Below are 13,466 nucleotides of genomic sequence, written 5' to 3' on the forward strand. Positions count from 1 at the left end.
TCATCGTCTTTCAGGATTTCTTTCTCTCAAGGAAGAGATGCAGCATTACATCATACAGGAAGTGAAGGTGAATAATCTCACGCATACCGCAAACAGGAGATTACATTTTGAGAATTTTGAAATAATAAATGTTTTTGACAGAACGGAATAAAACAGACAGGAATCTTTAAATTATCTTTATTTACACTTTAAATGAACTAAAAGAAACATCTTCTCCGTCACTGCCTGTTATAATAATAATAACATTATTAGAAATAGTATTAAAAATTATTATAATATTAATAATAATTATACCCAATATAATTATTATTATACCCCTATAATACCCTGCAGCAGTGACACCCCCCCTGCAGGTCTCTGGATCTGAAGAAGACAGAAGTGTGTGTTGTTGCAGCAACATGTTTAGGATTGTTTAGAGTTGTAGAGTGTAAATGTTTTAGAGTGTAAATGTGCACGTGTATCTCTCTCTCTCTCTCTCTCTCTCTCTCTCTCTCTCTCTCTCTCTCTCTCTCTCTCTCTCTCTCTCTCTCTCTCTCTCAGTCTCTCTCTCTCGTGACGCAAGCGGACCCGAAGCTTCGTCACTTCGGGTTTTATCGGATGACTCCGCGGAGTCCCGTCAACGGAAAACCCCGCGGGACCTGATAAAAGGTCCAGACGGCTCCAAATGGAAGCTGAAAGAGGATTTATCGAGTTAAGCGGCGGACCGAGACTGAGACCGAGACCGAGACCGAGACCCCGACAGACATGAACTCTACCATCGGTGAGAACCAACTTTATTAGTCTGCTTAAATCAGCAGAAAACTGCACGGAGTCTGGTGGGGGCGGGTTCTCACCTGAGACCGGAGTTCTCTAGTTATTCATGTTCATAAGAAAACCATCCTTCATTTATTCATATTTACAGCTTGATAAAACATTTTAATCATCAAATATACTTTTTTTGTATTTTATTCTTAGATTAGAACAAATCTATAACGCATCAATTATGATTATTATGATTTGTAATGTTTGATATGTTTTTTATTAAGTCATTAATTATGATTTAAAACCCTGACAGTTTTAAAGTTTGTAAAGATGATGATGATGGTGATGAACGTGATGATGATGATGAAGGTGATGATGATGAAAGTGCCCTCTCTCCCTCCAGTCGCCATCCTACTTCACTGCTTCCTGTTGGCAGATTTGATCCAATCAGCTCCCTACGTGACGCCCTCTGACCCGGCGGCGCTCCGAGAGGCAGCCGAGCGAGCGAAGACGCTGGTGGAGAAGATCCTGAAAACCATCGTCAGCACGCACGCCGCCACCGTCACCACCGAGGTAAACCAGACTCCCGATTGGCTGCTTCAGCTTGTCTCCTATTGGTTGTTGTTGATAACCTCTTCCTGGTCTCCTCAGGGTCTGAGCCTTGACTCCGCCTCCCAGACCAACAACTTGCAGATGATGGTGACATCACTGGGCATCCCCGCCGCCCCCGTCCTCAAACCGCCATCTGAACGCTTCACGCTGGTCAGTCTGCATCCTTGCTGGTGGTGGTTCTTAGGAGGTTCTGCTGGTCCACTAGCTAACTAAGGGGTCCCTGCAGTCCTCGAGGAGGATCTAGTGGGGGTATTCCTCAGGAGTTAATCAGCTGTTTGTCGCCTCTTGTAGGACGTCTGTGTGAGTCGCATGGCAGCCGGCGGCCGGCTGTACCAGGGGCTGCTGGGAGTTTTGTCTGGCAGACTCAGTGGACTGAGCGACCTGCAAGCGGACCTGCGAGACCTGCAGACCCACATCAACAAGGTAACACCGTCCCCTGAGACGCCACCATCAGCATCTGTTGCCATGGCGACTCCGGTCTGACTGTGTTTCTGTGTTTCAGATGAAGGAGGCGGCTCAGCTGGGCGCCGGCGAGGCGGATCCCAGTCTGGACCTGGCCCCCCGTCTCCATGGCGACTACGAGGTGCAGGTGGCGGCTCACGTGACGCTGACACAGCTCCGCTCCTTCTGCCACGACCTGATCCGCAGCCTGAGAGCCGTCAGCAGCTACCGGCCTGCAGGCGCTCGCTAAGCCCCGCCCACCAGGGGGAAAGATCAGGTAGTTGAAACAAAACACAGTTGAGGACTTTGTCTCCCTGCAGTGCATCATGGGAAAATATTGTATTGTCGGCCATCAACGATCGTTGGAAAACGAATCATCATCATCATCATCATCATCATCATCATCATCATCATCATCATCATCATCATCATCACCGTCATCATCACCATCACCACCATCATCATCATCATCATCATCATCATCATCACCATCATCATCATCATCATCATCATCATCACCGTCATCATCATCATCATCATCATCATCATCATCATCATCATCACCGTCATCATCACCATCACCACCATCATCATCATCATCATCATCATCATCACCATCATCATCATCATCATCATCATCATCATCATCATCATCATCACCATCATCATCATCACCATCATCATCATCATCATCATCATCACCATCATCATCGTATGTCCGCTGAGATCAGCTTGTTCAATACGCCAAACATTTAATCTTGAGGCTCAGCTGGACCAGGAGATGAGACCACTAGAGGTTCTGGGCTCAGTTGGACCAGGAGATGAGACCACTAGAGGTTCTGGGCTCAGCTGGACCAGGAGATGAGACCACTAGAGGTTCTGGGCTCAGCTGGACCAGCGTCTGAGACCACTAGAGGTTTTGGCTCAGCTGGACCAGGAGCTAAATGAAGACCAGTTTGTCATCTGAGTGAAGTGTTTTCTTGCAGACACATTCTTCTGAAGATTGATTGATTGATTGATTCCGAGGTGCGTTTGTGGAGGATGTTACGCTTTATTTTGAAGGAGGACTCTGGAGGACTCCGGAGGATTAGGCAGCAGAGGAATGTGAACGAGTTGAGAAACCTTCAGGAATGAAAAGACAAACAAACTGAGATATGCAGGTCTCAACATGTTGATGTGAAAGCTGCGGTTTAGAGACTACAGACGAGCACCGATCAGACGCTTCAAACAGTGATCATACTTACCTAATAACCTGATCGGTGCGTGATAACAACCTGATCAGTATCTGATCGGTACCTGATAATAACCTGATCGGTACCTGATCAATAACCTGATCAGTACCTGATCGGTACCTGATAATAACCTGATCGGTACCTGATCAATAACCTGATCAGTACCTGATCGGTACCTGAAAATAACCTTATGTATTTGAAAAATCAATGAAGTACTTTAAAAGCTTCTCTATTTGTGAATCATCAGGCTTTTATTGTGAATGAGCACTACAGGAAGTAGGCAGAGCTGATATTTATTATTTTATTATATTATTATTTTTTATTTTTATGTATTTATATTTATTTATATTTATTAGTATTTATTTCAATTTTTCAGATGAAAATTCAGGTTGATTATAATAATTTATTTATTGATGATAATTATTTGTTTGTATGAATCATTTTATGATTGTGATGATGTCAGAGCAGAGACAATGTTAGCAACACGTGTTTGAATATGACGTTTTTTGTATAAGTAATATTTTTTTTGTGGTATTTCAGGGTGTGTGTGTGTGTGTGTGTTGAACAGATGTATTTACTATATTTATTTGTATTTATGAAGAAACAGATTTTATTGATTGTTTAGTGTCTTGTCTTCTGTAACGAGATGCTAACAGGCAATCAGGAGCCTTGTTTGTTTTCTATTATAATAAAAACTATTTTCTTTGTATTGCCGTTTGTTTGTTCACATCTACGTCTCGGGGTGCGTTCCATTCTGTCATCTAGTGGCGACGACCTCTAACCTGGCAACCAGCCAACCAGTGTAACATTAGCATGGAAACATGATGGAACTAGCAAGGTAGCTAGCTAACTAGCCAGCCACTTAGATAACGTGACAACTTCTTGTGGCAGTTAGCTTTCTGATTTTTGGTGACGTAACCATGGCGATGCCTTTGGATCCTTCATCTGACACTCAAATGTTTTATGGAAAATTACAAAAAAGTTTCTCAGTAAGAATTAATTGAAATGGTCCTTTAATGTTGAGGTCAAAGATCAGCCAGGGGTCAAAGGTCATCGGTCAGTACCTGTTGAAGGGTCAAAGGTCATCGGTCAGTTTGTGTTGAGCAGAAAGAATCATCTGAATGCGACCTCTTTGAACTCATCAAATCTTTATTTTCTTTTGTTTTTGTTGCAGAAAACGTGAGCTCAGGCCCCGCCCCCGGAATGTGATGTCACATACAATGTGGGCGTGGCCAATGTGGTGTGTCCTTCGGGGGAGGCGGGCCTGAATGCTGAACCTGCTCACCACATCAGAGAGATCAAACTGAAACGTTGATGTTTTACTTTGAAAATCTGTCTGAACTTTTCGTTGTTTAGAAACGATTTCATCAAATGTGATGATTTGTCCTTCAGGGCCACCGTAGTCACAGCAACGCCTCCCACTGTAGTCACGGTGACGCCCCCCTCGGAGTAACGGTGACGCCCCCCAGTGGTCCTTTTTTATTCTTTTATCACTTTTCAACTCCTTGTTTTACAGAGTCCAGAATGAGACACGGAGACCCCCATCCTGGTCCCCCCTCTGTCTCCCTGCTGCCCCCTGGTGGTGGAGGTCAGTTCCTGCGGTGTTCGTTGTCTCTTCTTCGTTGTTTTTCTTTCTGTCTCACAGCTTTTCTCTCCTTCTCGGCTGCCGAGTGGAAATCTTTGATGCGGCGCTTCAGAACGCTGCGATCGGAGGAGCTGAGGACGCCCAGAGCCTGCAGACGGCATGTTAGCATTATTATCAAACGTTAAATAGGAATATAAATAGGACTACATCTCTACCGTCTGTAGTCACGTTAATGTCGAGGTCGTCGGCGAAAGACTAAATAACTGATGATGGAAGAATGAAAACAGGAAAAGTCGTAAGTACGAAGTTTCTGTCTGAGACAAACACAGAACAAAAGTTGTATTCAACATGATTTTGGTTTAAAAATGAAAATGATCTTCCAATTTTCAATATTTTTTCATTTTTTATTTATTTATTTTCTCTGATTGTGTTAATCCAACGAGAAACAGAGTTCTCCCTCCTCTTCCTCCTCTTCCTCACCTTCAGCTTGTTGCTGTCCATCTGCAGCAGCTGCTGTCCGTCCACTTCTCTCGCACTGAATTCTGGGACATATTGCTCCATGTTAAGGCCTGTCAGCCAATGACAAACCTGCTGAGTCGTCCATGAGGTCACCAGACAGGACATGTCCTCTAAGGGCTGGGGAGGAAGAGGAGGAGGAAGAGGAAACAGGAGGAAGAGGAGGAGGAGACAGGAGGAAGCGGAGGAAGAGGAGGGGCAGGGGGCAGGAGAGAGAGAGAATCACTGGACTGATTACTGAAGTTAGTGAGTTTGAGTGTCTTTGTCCTGCTGAATGTCCCTGTCATGTCACCATGGTTACAGCACTACACAAACTGGTAACTCGTAGAGGATCTGCGTCAGAGCCATGTCCACTTACTACTGGGGTCCCTCAAGGTTCTGTCCTGGGTCCCCTCCTCTTCTCTCTGTACACCAAGTCTCTTGGTTCCGCTATTTTTCCTACCACAGCTATGCAGACGACACCGAACTTACTCTTTCTATTCTCCGGTCTGAAACACATGTTGCAGCATAGATCTCTGCTGGTCTGACTGACATCTCTCAATGGGGGTCCGAACACACCTGAAACCTAACCTAGACAAGACCAAGCTTCCAGGGAAGGCCTCTCCCACCCATTACCTTACAATCACCATTGACAACTCTGTGGTAGCCCCCCCCCCAGACTGGTAGCCTCCACCCAGACTGCGAGGTACTGGGGTGTGACGCTCGATGACCAACTCTCCCACAAGCCAACATTCCTGCAACAACACAGTCGTACAGATACATGCTGCACAATCTCAGGGGAATACGTCCCCTTTTAACCCAGAAGGCGGAACAGGTTCTGGATCAGGCCCAGCTTATATGTATCTCATCAGAGGACTAGGACAAGGTCTGGTACGGATGGGAGGACCTGTATGTGTGGTACCTCATCAGAGGACTGGAACAAGGTCTGGTACAGATGGGAGGACCTGTATGTGTGGTACCTCATCAGAGGACTAGGACAAGGTCTGGTACGGATGGGAGGACCTGTATGTTTGGTACCTCATCAGAGGACTGGGACAAGGTCTGGTACGGATGGGAGGACCTGTATGTTTGGTACCTCATCAGAGGACTGGGACAAGGTCTGGTACGGATGGGAGGACCTGTATGTTTGGTACCTCATCAGAGGACTGGCACAAGGTCTGGTACAGATGGGAGGACCTGTATGTGTGGTACCTCATCAGAGGACTGGGACAAGGTCTGGTACGGATGGGAGGACCTGTATGTGCGGTACCTCATCAGAGGACTGGGACAAGGTCTGGTACGGATGGGAGGACCTGGAGGAAGACGAGTCGATGGGAGGAGAGGTGGAGGAGGAGGTGTAAGGAGGAGAGAACTCCTCACTGAGAGCCGAGTCCTGGAGGATGAAGAGAGAAATGACAAGTTAAACTACAGTTAGTAGTAGAAGTAGTACTACTCCTACTACAAGTTCTACTTGTAACAGGACAAATTGAATGTACGGTTGCCTAGCAACAGAAAAAGATTGTGTTAATGTCGAACTGCTGAATGTGACATCACAGGTAAACGTGCAGGAAGGACCTGGGAGTGAGACTTGCGGGGTCGCGGGGAGCCCGGCGGGTGGACTTTGGGCGAGCCAGGGGGGGTTGCGGAGGAGGACGGTGACCCCCGTCCTTCAGTGAACCAGGAGAACGGGACAAAGGACCCTGAAGACCGGGACGGACTCTCAGACGGCTCTCTGAGGACCAAAGGTCACAGTGAGTTCACCAACAACACCAATCTGTGGATTTGTGGACTTCCTGATTGATGGACCCACCTGCTGCCCACCGAAAGCCGGTTGGACTTATCCTTCCTCACCCGGATGTACGAACGCCGGAGCGTCACCCTGACGGAGAAGGACACGCCATTACATCACTGATGGAGAAGGACATGCTGTTACATCACTGATCATTTCTGCTTTAATGTCGCTGCTGATGTCACTTCCTGTTGATGAAGCTAATCCTCAGGTACCAGATGCTAGAGTGTTGCATTATGGGTATGTAGTTGTTTTGCTGCTGTAGTGGAGCTGAGGCTAGACAGGAAGTGATGTCATGATTTTGGCTTGATAGATGTAAACCCTCTACAGACCAGATCAGGGTGATCAGTGACCGCGTCTGGTTTTATGTTGTTTGGGTCTCACCCGAGGTCCAGGAAACGCCTCTTGGTCTTCTTGTCGAAGACGACAGTCGGACTGTCGGAATCAGCTGGACTCGGGTCCCGACTGGAATCAGAGACCAACACTGACACACACATACACACACACACACACACACACACACACACACACACACACACACATACACACACACACACACACACACACACACACACACACAGACACACACAGACACACACACACACAGCTTTGTTGGTGTTGGTGATGTACAATTTAAACCTTGTTTGTCTCTCCGTTGTCTACACATTTATTCTAAAATCAGGTCCCATGAGAACACTGGAAGGGGCGGGGCTTAGCCTCTCTATGAGCAATGACATAATTTGTCTCATTTGTATTTAGCTTTGGCCACGATAGCTGGTGGGTCAGGTGACGCCCCACAGAGCTCGGTCGTAACTTGAACCCTGCACCCTGGTCTCAGATATGTTTGCAGGTACCTTCGCTGTCGGGCCTCCTGCTCCTCCTCATGTAGACCCGGGAGCAGTCAGAGGAGGGGCAGGACCTGGACGGTGAGCTGCTGGGCGTCACCAGAGCCTCCTGAGACGTGGTGTTGGTCAGCTGACGGTACCGCCCCCGCGGAGCAGCAGCCAATGATGTGCCTTCATCCTCCGGAGAACGACGCACCTGAGGAACCGAAGAGAGGCAGAGTCTGTTGAAAGTCGTCGATTCCTTCCTGCAACAGAAGACCTTTCCTGAGCTCTGATTGGCTCACCAGGGACGTGTCGAAAGAGAAGGCGGGGCTTCGAACCGACAGCAGCGAATCAGGAGAGGGGGAGGAGCCCTGCATGGCCAGGTGGAGAGGTGAGCGGGCAGAGTGTAACGGACTGTCCTGATGGCACACACACACACACACACACACATACACACACACACACACACACACACACACACACACACACACACACACACACACACACACACATTAATACAGTAATATCGCACTTTTACTTTTGTACTTCCAGTATATTAATACAATACTCCTTCTTCAGTACCGTACCTTCCTCTCCAGACTGTCGTCCCCCTCCGTCGAGCTCACGCTGTCACGGTAACGGGACCTGGAGGGGCGATGCCTTCGAGCTTTGACAGATAGCTGGGCGCGGCCCTTCTGGATGCTGTTGTCCAGCAGCTCGGTCTCTGGGACCTCGTTCAGGTCTGAAACACACAACCCAGCACCTTTTTGATCCACACTGATCCAACCTCAAACATGAACCAGGTGAGTTCTCCTTTATTACAACAATAACGTCACAACCAACGGTAGCTATAAACAACAAACCAACGTTAGCTTTAGACGACAAAACCAACGTTAGCTTTAGACAACAAAACCAACGTAAGCTTAAACCAACAAACCAACATTAGCTTTAGAAAACAAAACCAACGTTAGCTTTAGACAATAAACCAACGTTAGCTTTAGACAACAAAACCAACGTAAGCTTTAACCAACAAACCAACGTTAGCTTTAGACGACAAAACCAATGTTAGCTTTAGACAACAAACCAACGTAAGCTATAAACAACAAACCAACATTAGCTTTAGATGACAAAACCAACATTAGCTTTAGACGACAAAACCAATGTTTGCTATAAACAACAAACCAACGTTTGCTATAAACAACAAACCAACGTTAGCTCTAGACGACAAACCAACGTTAGCTTTAGACGACAAACTAACGTTAGCTTTAGACGACAAAACCAACGTTACTTTCGCACTCCCGGTGTCCAACAGGGTCTGGTGGAGGTTCTTCCCACTCAACCCATTAAATATTCATCATGCTGACCAACACACTCACACACACACACACACACACACGGACACAAACACGTTTGTCTGTCTGTACGTGTGGGGACCCTCTAACATCATCAGAAAGCCGCCGATTTGTCAGATGGAAGATAGTCCATCCATCCATCCATCCATGAATAAACTGGTTATTGTGCTTCAGGCTAACAACTAAACAAACAGATGCTCCATTATTAATGAACTTAAAATCTGTTTCCTTTATGATGAATAATGTAGATTTAAAGAGCTCTCTGTGTTTTACTGCCTCACTTCTGATTGACGTTTGATTTTAGCATCTTTTAGCATTTAGCATGAATATTCACAAAAATACACCTAAATTATTTTTGATTTACCGTTTGGACATGAACATTGTGTGCAAATGGTTTGTGAAGAATATAACGTTTCCTCCGTGTCTCCTCCCCCACAATCAGACTGCAGTTTATTTCCCATGGGGGGGGGGGGGGGGGGGGGGGTGTGTGTGTGGGGTGTGTGTGTGTGTGTGCAGGGAGGTTGTGGTGTTAGCACAGAGAGGAAACCGATTTACTAAATGATGGAGGGATGGTGAAGAGAAAGACATTACATGAGTGATGGAGCAGAGATGGAGGTGGGGGAGGGGCTCGGGGGAAGGGCTCGGAGGAGACCTAATCATATTAGAGGGAGGAGGATGGAGAGACATTAGATGATACAAGCAATGAGGAGAAAGCTGCCCCTGAAATCTCTCTCTTTGAAAATGAACTTTGCTTCCAATAAACCAGCAGAAAGATGAAGCCGTACAGTTTATGGGCCCACATTTATGCCCTCTAGTGGCCGTCGGCAGTATGACGGAGTGAATGGCTGGTCCAACAAACACAGGACTTTCACCCAGCTGACCACTGTTTCTGGCCTGTGTGAAACCGAATTTCAACATTGGTCGTCGACTGTAATGTGATTAATGTGACAAACAAACGTTAAAACTGTTTCACAGCATTCGTCTGTCGCTGAAACTCTCCCAGACTGAATCATTCAGTCGTTCAGGTTCGAGGGCGCATTAAACATTTCTGGATGGACATTTTCATCCTTTAAAAACATTTTAAACATTTTGTTTTTGTTTGTCAGACCTTCACAGTGTTTGTTTAGTCCTAACCATTATTACTAATACATTAAAACTATTTACATGATCAATGCATTATCATTATTAACATTATTACAAATAGTAACGAATTAACATCATTACATCTGGAACCAGCAAAAAGAATAATTAACCATCAAAATAGTGTCCAGTAATTGATTAATTGACTAGTTGATTAGTGAACTAACTGATTAACGGTCTAATCATTTGTGTACGTGACTCACCGAACACGTTGTCTGTATCGTCCAGGCCGGCAGACATGACTCAGCAGTTCCTGTTCAGAGACAGAAAACCGCAGAATTCAAGACAAACAAACACAAAGATGACGTTGACTTTAAATGAGCAGTCCAACATTTAGTCAAATGATTTCTGTCTTCAATAGTTTGTGGGGTCCCTCAGGGAAGCGTCCTGGGGCCTCTGTTCTTTTTCACGTTCGTTAAACCCGGAGAGAACCCACGCTAACAAGGGGAAAACATGCAAAGTCGACACAGAGGGAACCCGGACCCAGACTTGAACCCAGGACCAGGAGAGTTCACAACAAAGTCACAATTTTCTCCTGTTTGGTAATAAAATACAGTGATATTGATGAACCTACACATTTGTGGGTCAGCAGGATCAGCTGGGTCTCGCCGTTTCCCTCCTGACTTCCTGCCTCAGGACTCACCTTTATACACCAGACTGGGTTTTCTACTGAATTCTTAATGAGGCTTTTCAGAGACCGGGGGGGTTGGGCGGCAAGGGGGGCTTAAGTGACTTCCTGTTATTGTGTACGCCGGGACAAGTGAGCCGCTCTTCGCCATTTTACAGTACAATACACTATGGTGTTCTATCTCGTTGTCGTATTCTCTCGTTGTCATGTTCTATTTCGTTGTTGTGTCGTGTTCTATCTCATTGTCGTGTTCTATCTCTTTGGCGTGTTCTCTCATTGTCGTGTTCTAACTCGTTGTCATGTTAATTATCGCGTTCTATCTGGTTGTCGTGTTGTATCTCGTGATTGTGTCTATCTCGTCGTGTTTTCTTGGTGTTCTGTCGTTATCGTGTTCTATCTTGTTGTTGTGTCGTGTTCTATCTTGTTGACATGTCCGTTATCGTGTTCTATCTCGTTTTTATGTCATGTTCTATCTCTTTGGCGTGTCGTGTTCTATCTCATTGTCGTGTTCTATCTTGTTGGCGTTTTCTCTCATTGTCGTGTTCTATCTCGTTGTCATGTTTGTTATCGCATTCTATCTCGTTGTTGTATCGTGTTGTATCTCGTTATTGTGTTCTATCTCGTCGTGTTTTCTTGGTGTTCTGTCGTTATCGTGTTCTATCTTGTTGTTGTGTCGTGTTCTATCTTGTTGACATGTCCGTTATAGTGTTCTATCTCATTTTTGTGTCGTGGTCTATCTCGTTGGCGTGTCGTGTTCTATCTCATTGTCGTGTTCTATCTTGTTGTCATGTTTGTTATCGCGTTCTATCTCGTTGTTGTGTCGTGTTGTATCTCGTTATTGTGTTCTATCTCGTCATGTTTTCTCGGTGTTCTGTCATTATCGTGTTCTATCTTGTTGTTGTGTCGTGTTCTATCTCGTTGTCGTGTTGTGTTCTATCTTGTTGACATGTCCATTATCGTGTTCTATCTCGTTGGCGTGTTCTCTTGTTATCGTGTTCTATCTCGTTGGCGTGTTCTCTTGTTATCGTGTTCTATCTCGTTGTCGTGTTGTGTTCTATCTTGTTGACATGTTCGTTATCGTGTTCTATCTCGTTGTCATGTTCTCTCATTGTCGTGTTCTATCTTGTTGTCTTGGCAATTTCAAATATAAGTTTGGCATGTTTTGTGTTATCATCATAATATGATCAATCATATATATCATAATATTATATTTGATCTCTAGATCTTTTAGATCATATTTTTAGATCTTGTGTCATGTGACATTTGGTTTAATTTTCAGTGTTTTTTTTCAAGTATCATATTCTATTTTGTCACGTCGAGTCATTTCATGTCATGAGTTGTATTCTGTTGTGTCGTTTTTTTCCACAGCTTTTCATGTAATGTAACGTTTCATATCTTGTTGCTCGCCACTTCCTGTGATGTCATGTCGTTGTGTTGCTCTAAACTCCAACATTCACGCCTTCTGAACACGGAGACATCTAGTGAACAGACTGATCTGTTTGCTGTTTCTCAGACTTGGCTGAGATGGACGAACACACACGCACACACACACACACACACACACACACACACACACACACACACACACACACACACACACACACACACACACACACACACACACACACACACACACACACACACACACACACTGACAACAGGAGACTGAGGCTCTAACAGGAAAATGCACCGTCAGCCAGAGAGTAGGGAGACATTTGACAGGAAAAGATGGAGGATGACATGAAGGAAAGGAGTGATGATGGAGACGAACAGACGGAGGAGAAAATAAAGAGAAAGATGTCGGAGGAGAAAATAACTCACCTTCCTCTCTCTCTGACGGTTGTCATGGCACGTCAGCCTCTCTCTTTCTCCTCTCTCTGCCTCCACCAAGAAGACCGCGACTCCCAGGGTTCCACGGTGCCCTGCTCCAGGCCAGGCGACAGTCTGGGCTGCAGCTGGAGGATTGTGGGCGCTGTAGTTTCCTCCTCCAGGACTGTCAGACTGCTCCGTCGGTCGGCGGGTGAATGCTGGCTCACCGCTACTCAGCAGAATACTGCAGCTCCATCTGAGACATGTAGGGGAGGAGCGGGGAGGGGATGGAGAGGGGAGGGGGAGGGAGTGGGAGGGGAGGGAGAGGGGAGGGGGAGGAGGGGGGAGGGGGGAGGGGGAGGGGGGAGGGGGAGTGACAAGAGAGGTCAATAAAAACAGAAGAGATGAAGATAACATGCATGTGGTGTAAAAAAGTAAAAAATAGGATAAAAATAATGAGATATATGAAAGCATGAAAACAATAATAATAAATACCACATAAGATAAGACAAAAAAAAATGATTCATGCTTTACTGTAAATCAGCAAAACAAATAAAAAAAAATAAAAATAACATAATAAATAAAAGATCATATATACATTATATACATTGTATACATTATATATATATATATATATATATATATATATATATGTAAACACACAAATATGTATATGTTTTGGGGGCGACTGTGGCTCAGGTGGTAAAGCGGGTTGACCAATGTTCGGAGGGTCGGCGGTTCGATCCCCGCCCTTGTCACTGTCTCTTGGTCGTTGTGTCCTTGGGCAAGACACTTCACCCAGCTTGCCTCGTGAA

At 45.5% G+C, this 13,466-nt stretch overlaps 2 protein-coding genes across 2 annotated transcripts; one reads left to right on the forward strand and one right to left on the reverse strand.

Annotated features, from left to right (window-relative positions):
• Positions 1-621: 621 nt before the first annotated feature.
• On the forward strand, positions 622-3,127 carry csf3b (colony stimulating factor 3 (granulocyte) b). Its single transcript, XM_084036417.1, has 6 exons — positions 622-760; positions 1,145-1,314; positions 1,393-1,503; positions 1,645-1,776; positions 1,856-2,590; positions 2,671-3,127. Exons 1-5 carry the CDS (start codon positions 745-747, stop codon positions 2,042-2,044), a joined length of 618 nt encoding a protein of 205 aa, XP_083892543.1. The 5' UTR covers positions 622-744; the 3' UTR covers positions 2,045-2,590; positions 2,671-3,127.
• A 1,021-nt stretch (positions 3,128-4,148) lies between these two features.
• On the reverse strand, positions 4,149-12,901 carry samd14 (sterile alpha motif domain containing 14). Its single transcript, XM_084036404.1, has 11 exons — positions 12,664-12,901; positions 10,418-10,467; positions 8,310-8,464; positions 8,025-8,141; positions 7,750-7,936; positions 7,280-7,379; positions 6,917-6,985; positions 6,682-6,838; positions 6,377-6,499; positions 5,092-5,247; positions 4,149-4,759 (listed from the first exon to the last, which is right to left on the reverse strand). The coding sequence occupies exons 2-11, from the start codon at positions 10,452-10,454 to the stop codon at positions 4,616-4,618; spliced, it is 1,245 nt and encodes a 414-aa protein (XP_083892530.1). The 5' UTR covers positions 10,455-10,467; positions 12,664-12,901; the 3' UTR covers positions 4,149-4,615.
• Positions 12,902-13,466: the final 565 nt, after the last annotated feature.

This window comes from Eutrigla gurnardus, assembly GCF_963514095.1.
Source record: "Eutrigla gurnardus genome assembly, chromosome: 20".
NCBI lineage: Eukaryota > Metazoa > Chordata > Actinopteri > Perciformes > Triglidae > Eutrigla > Eutrigla gurnardus.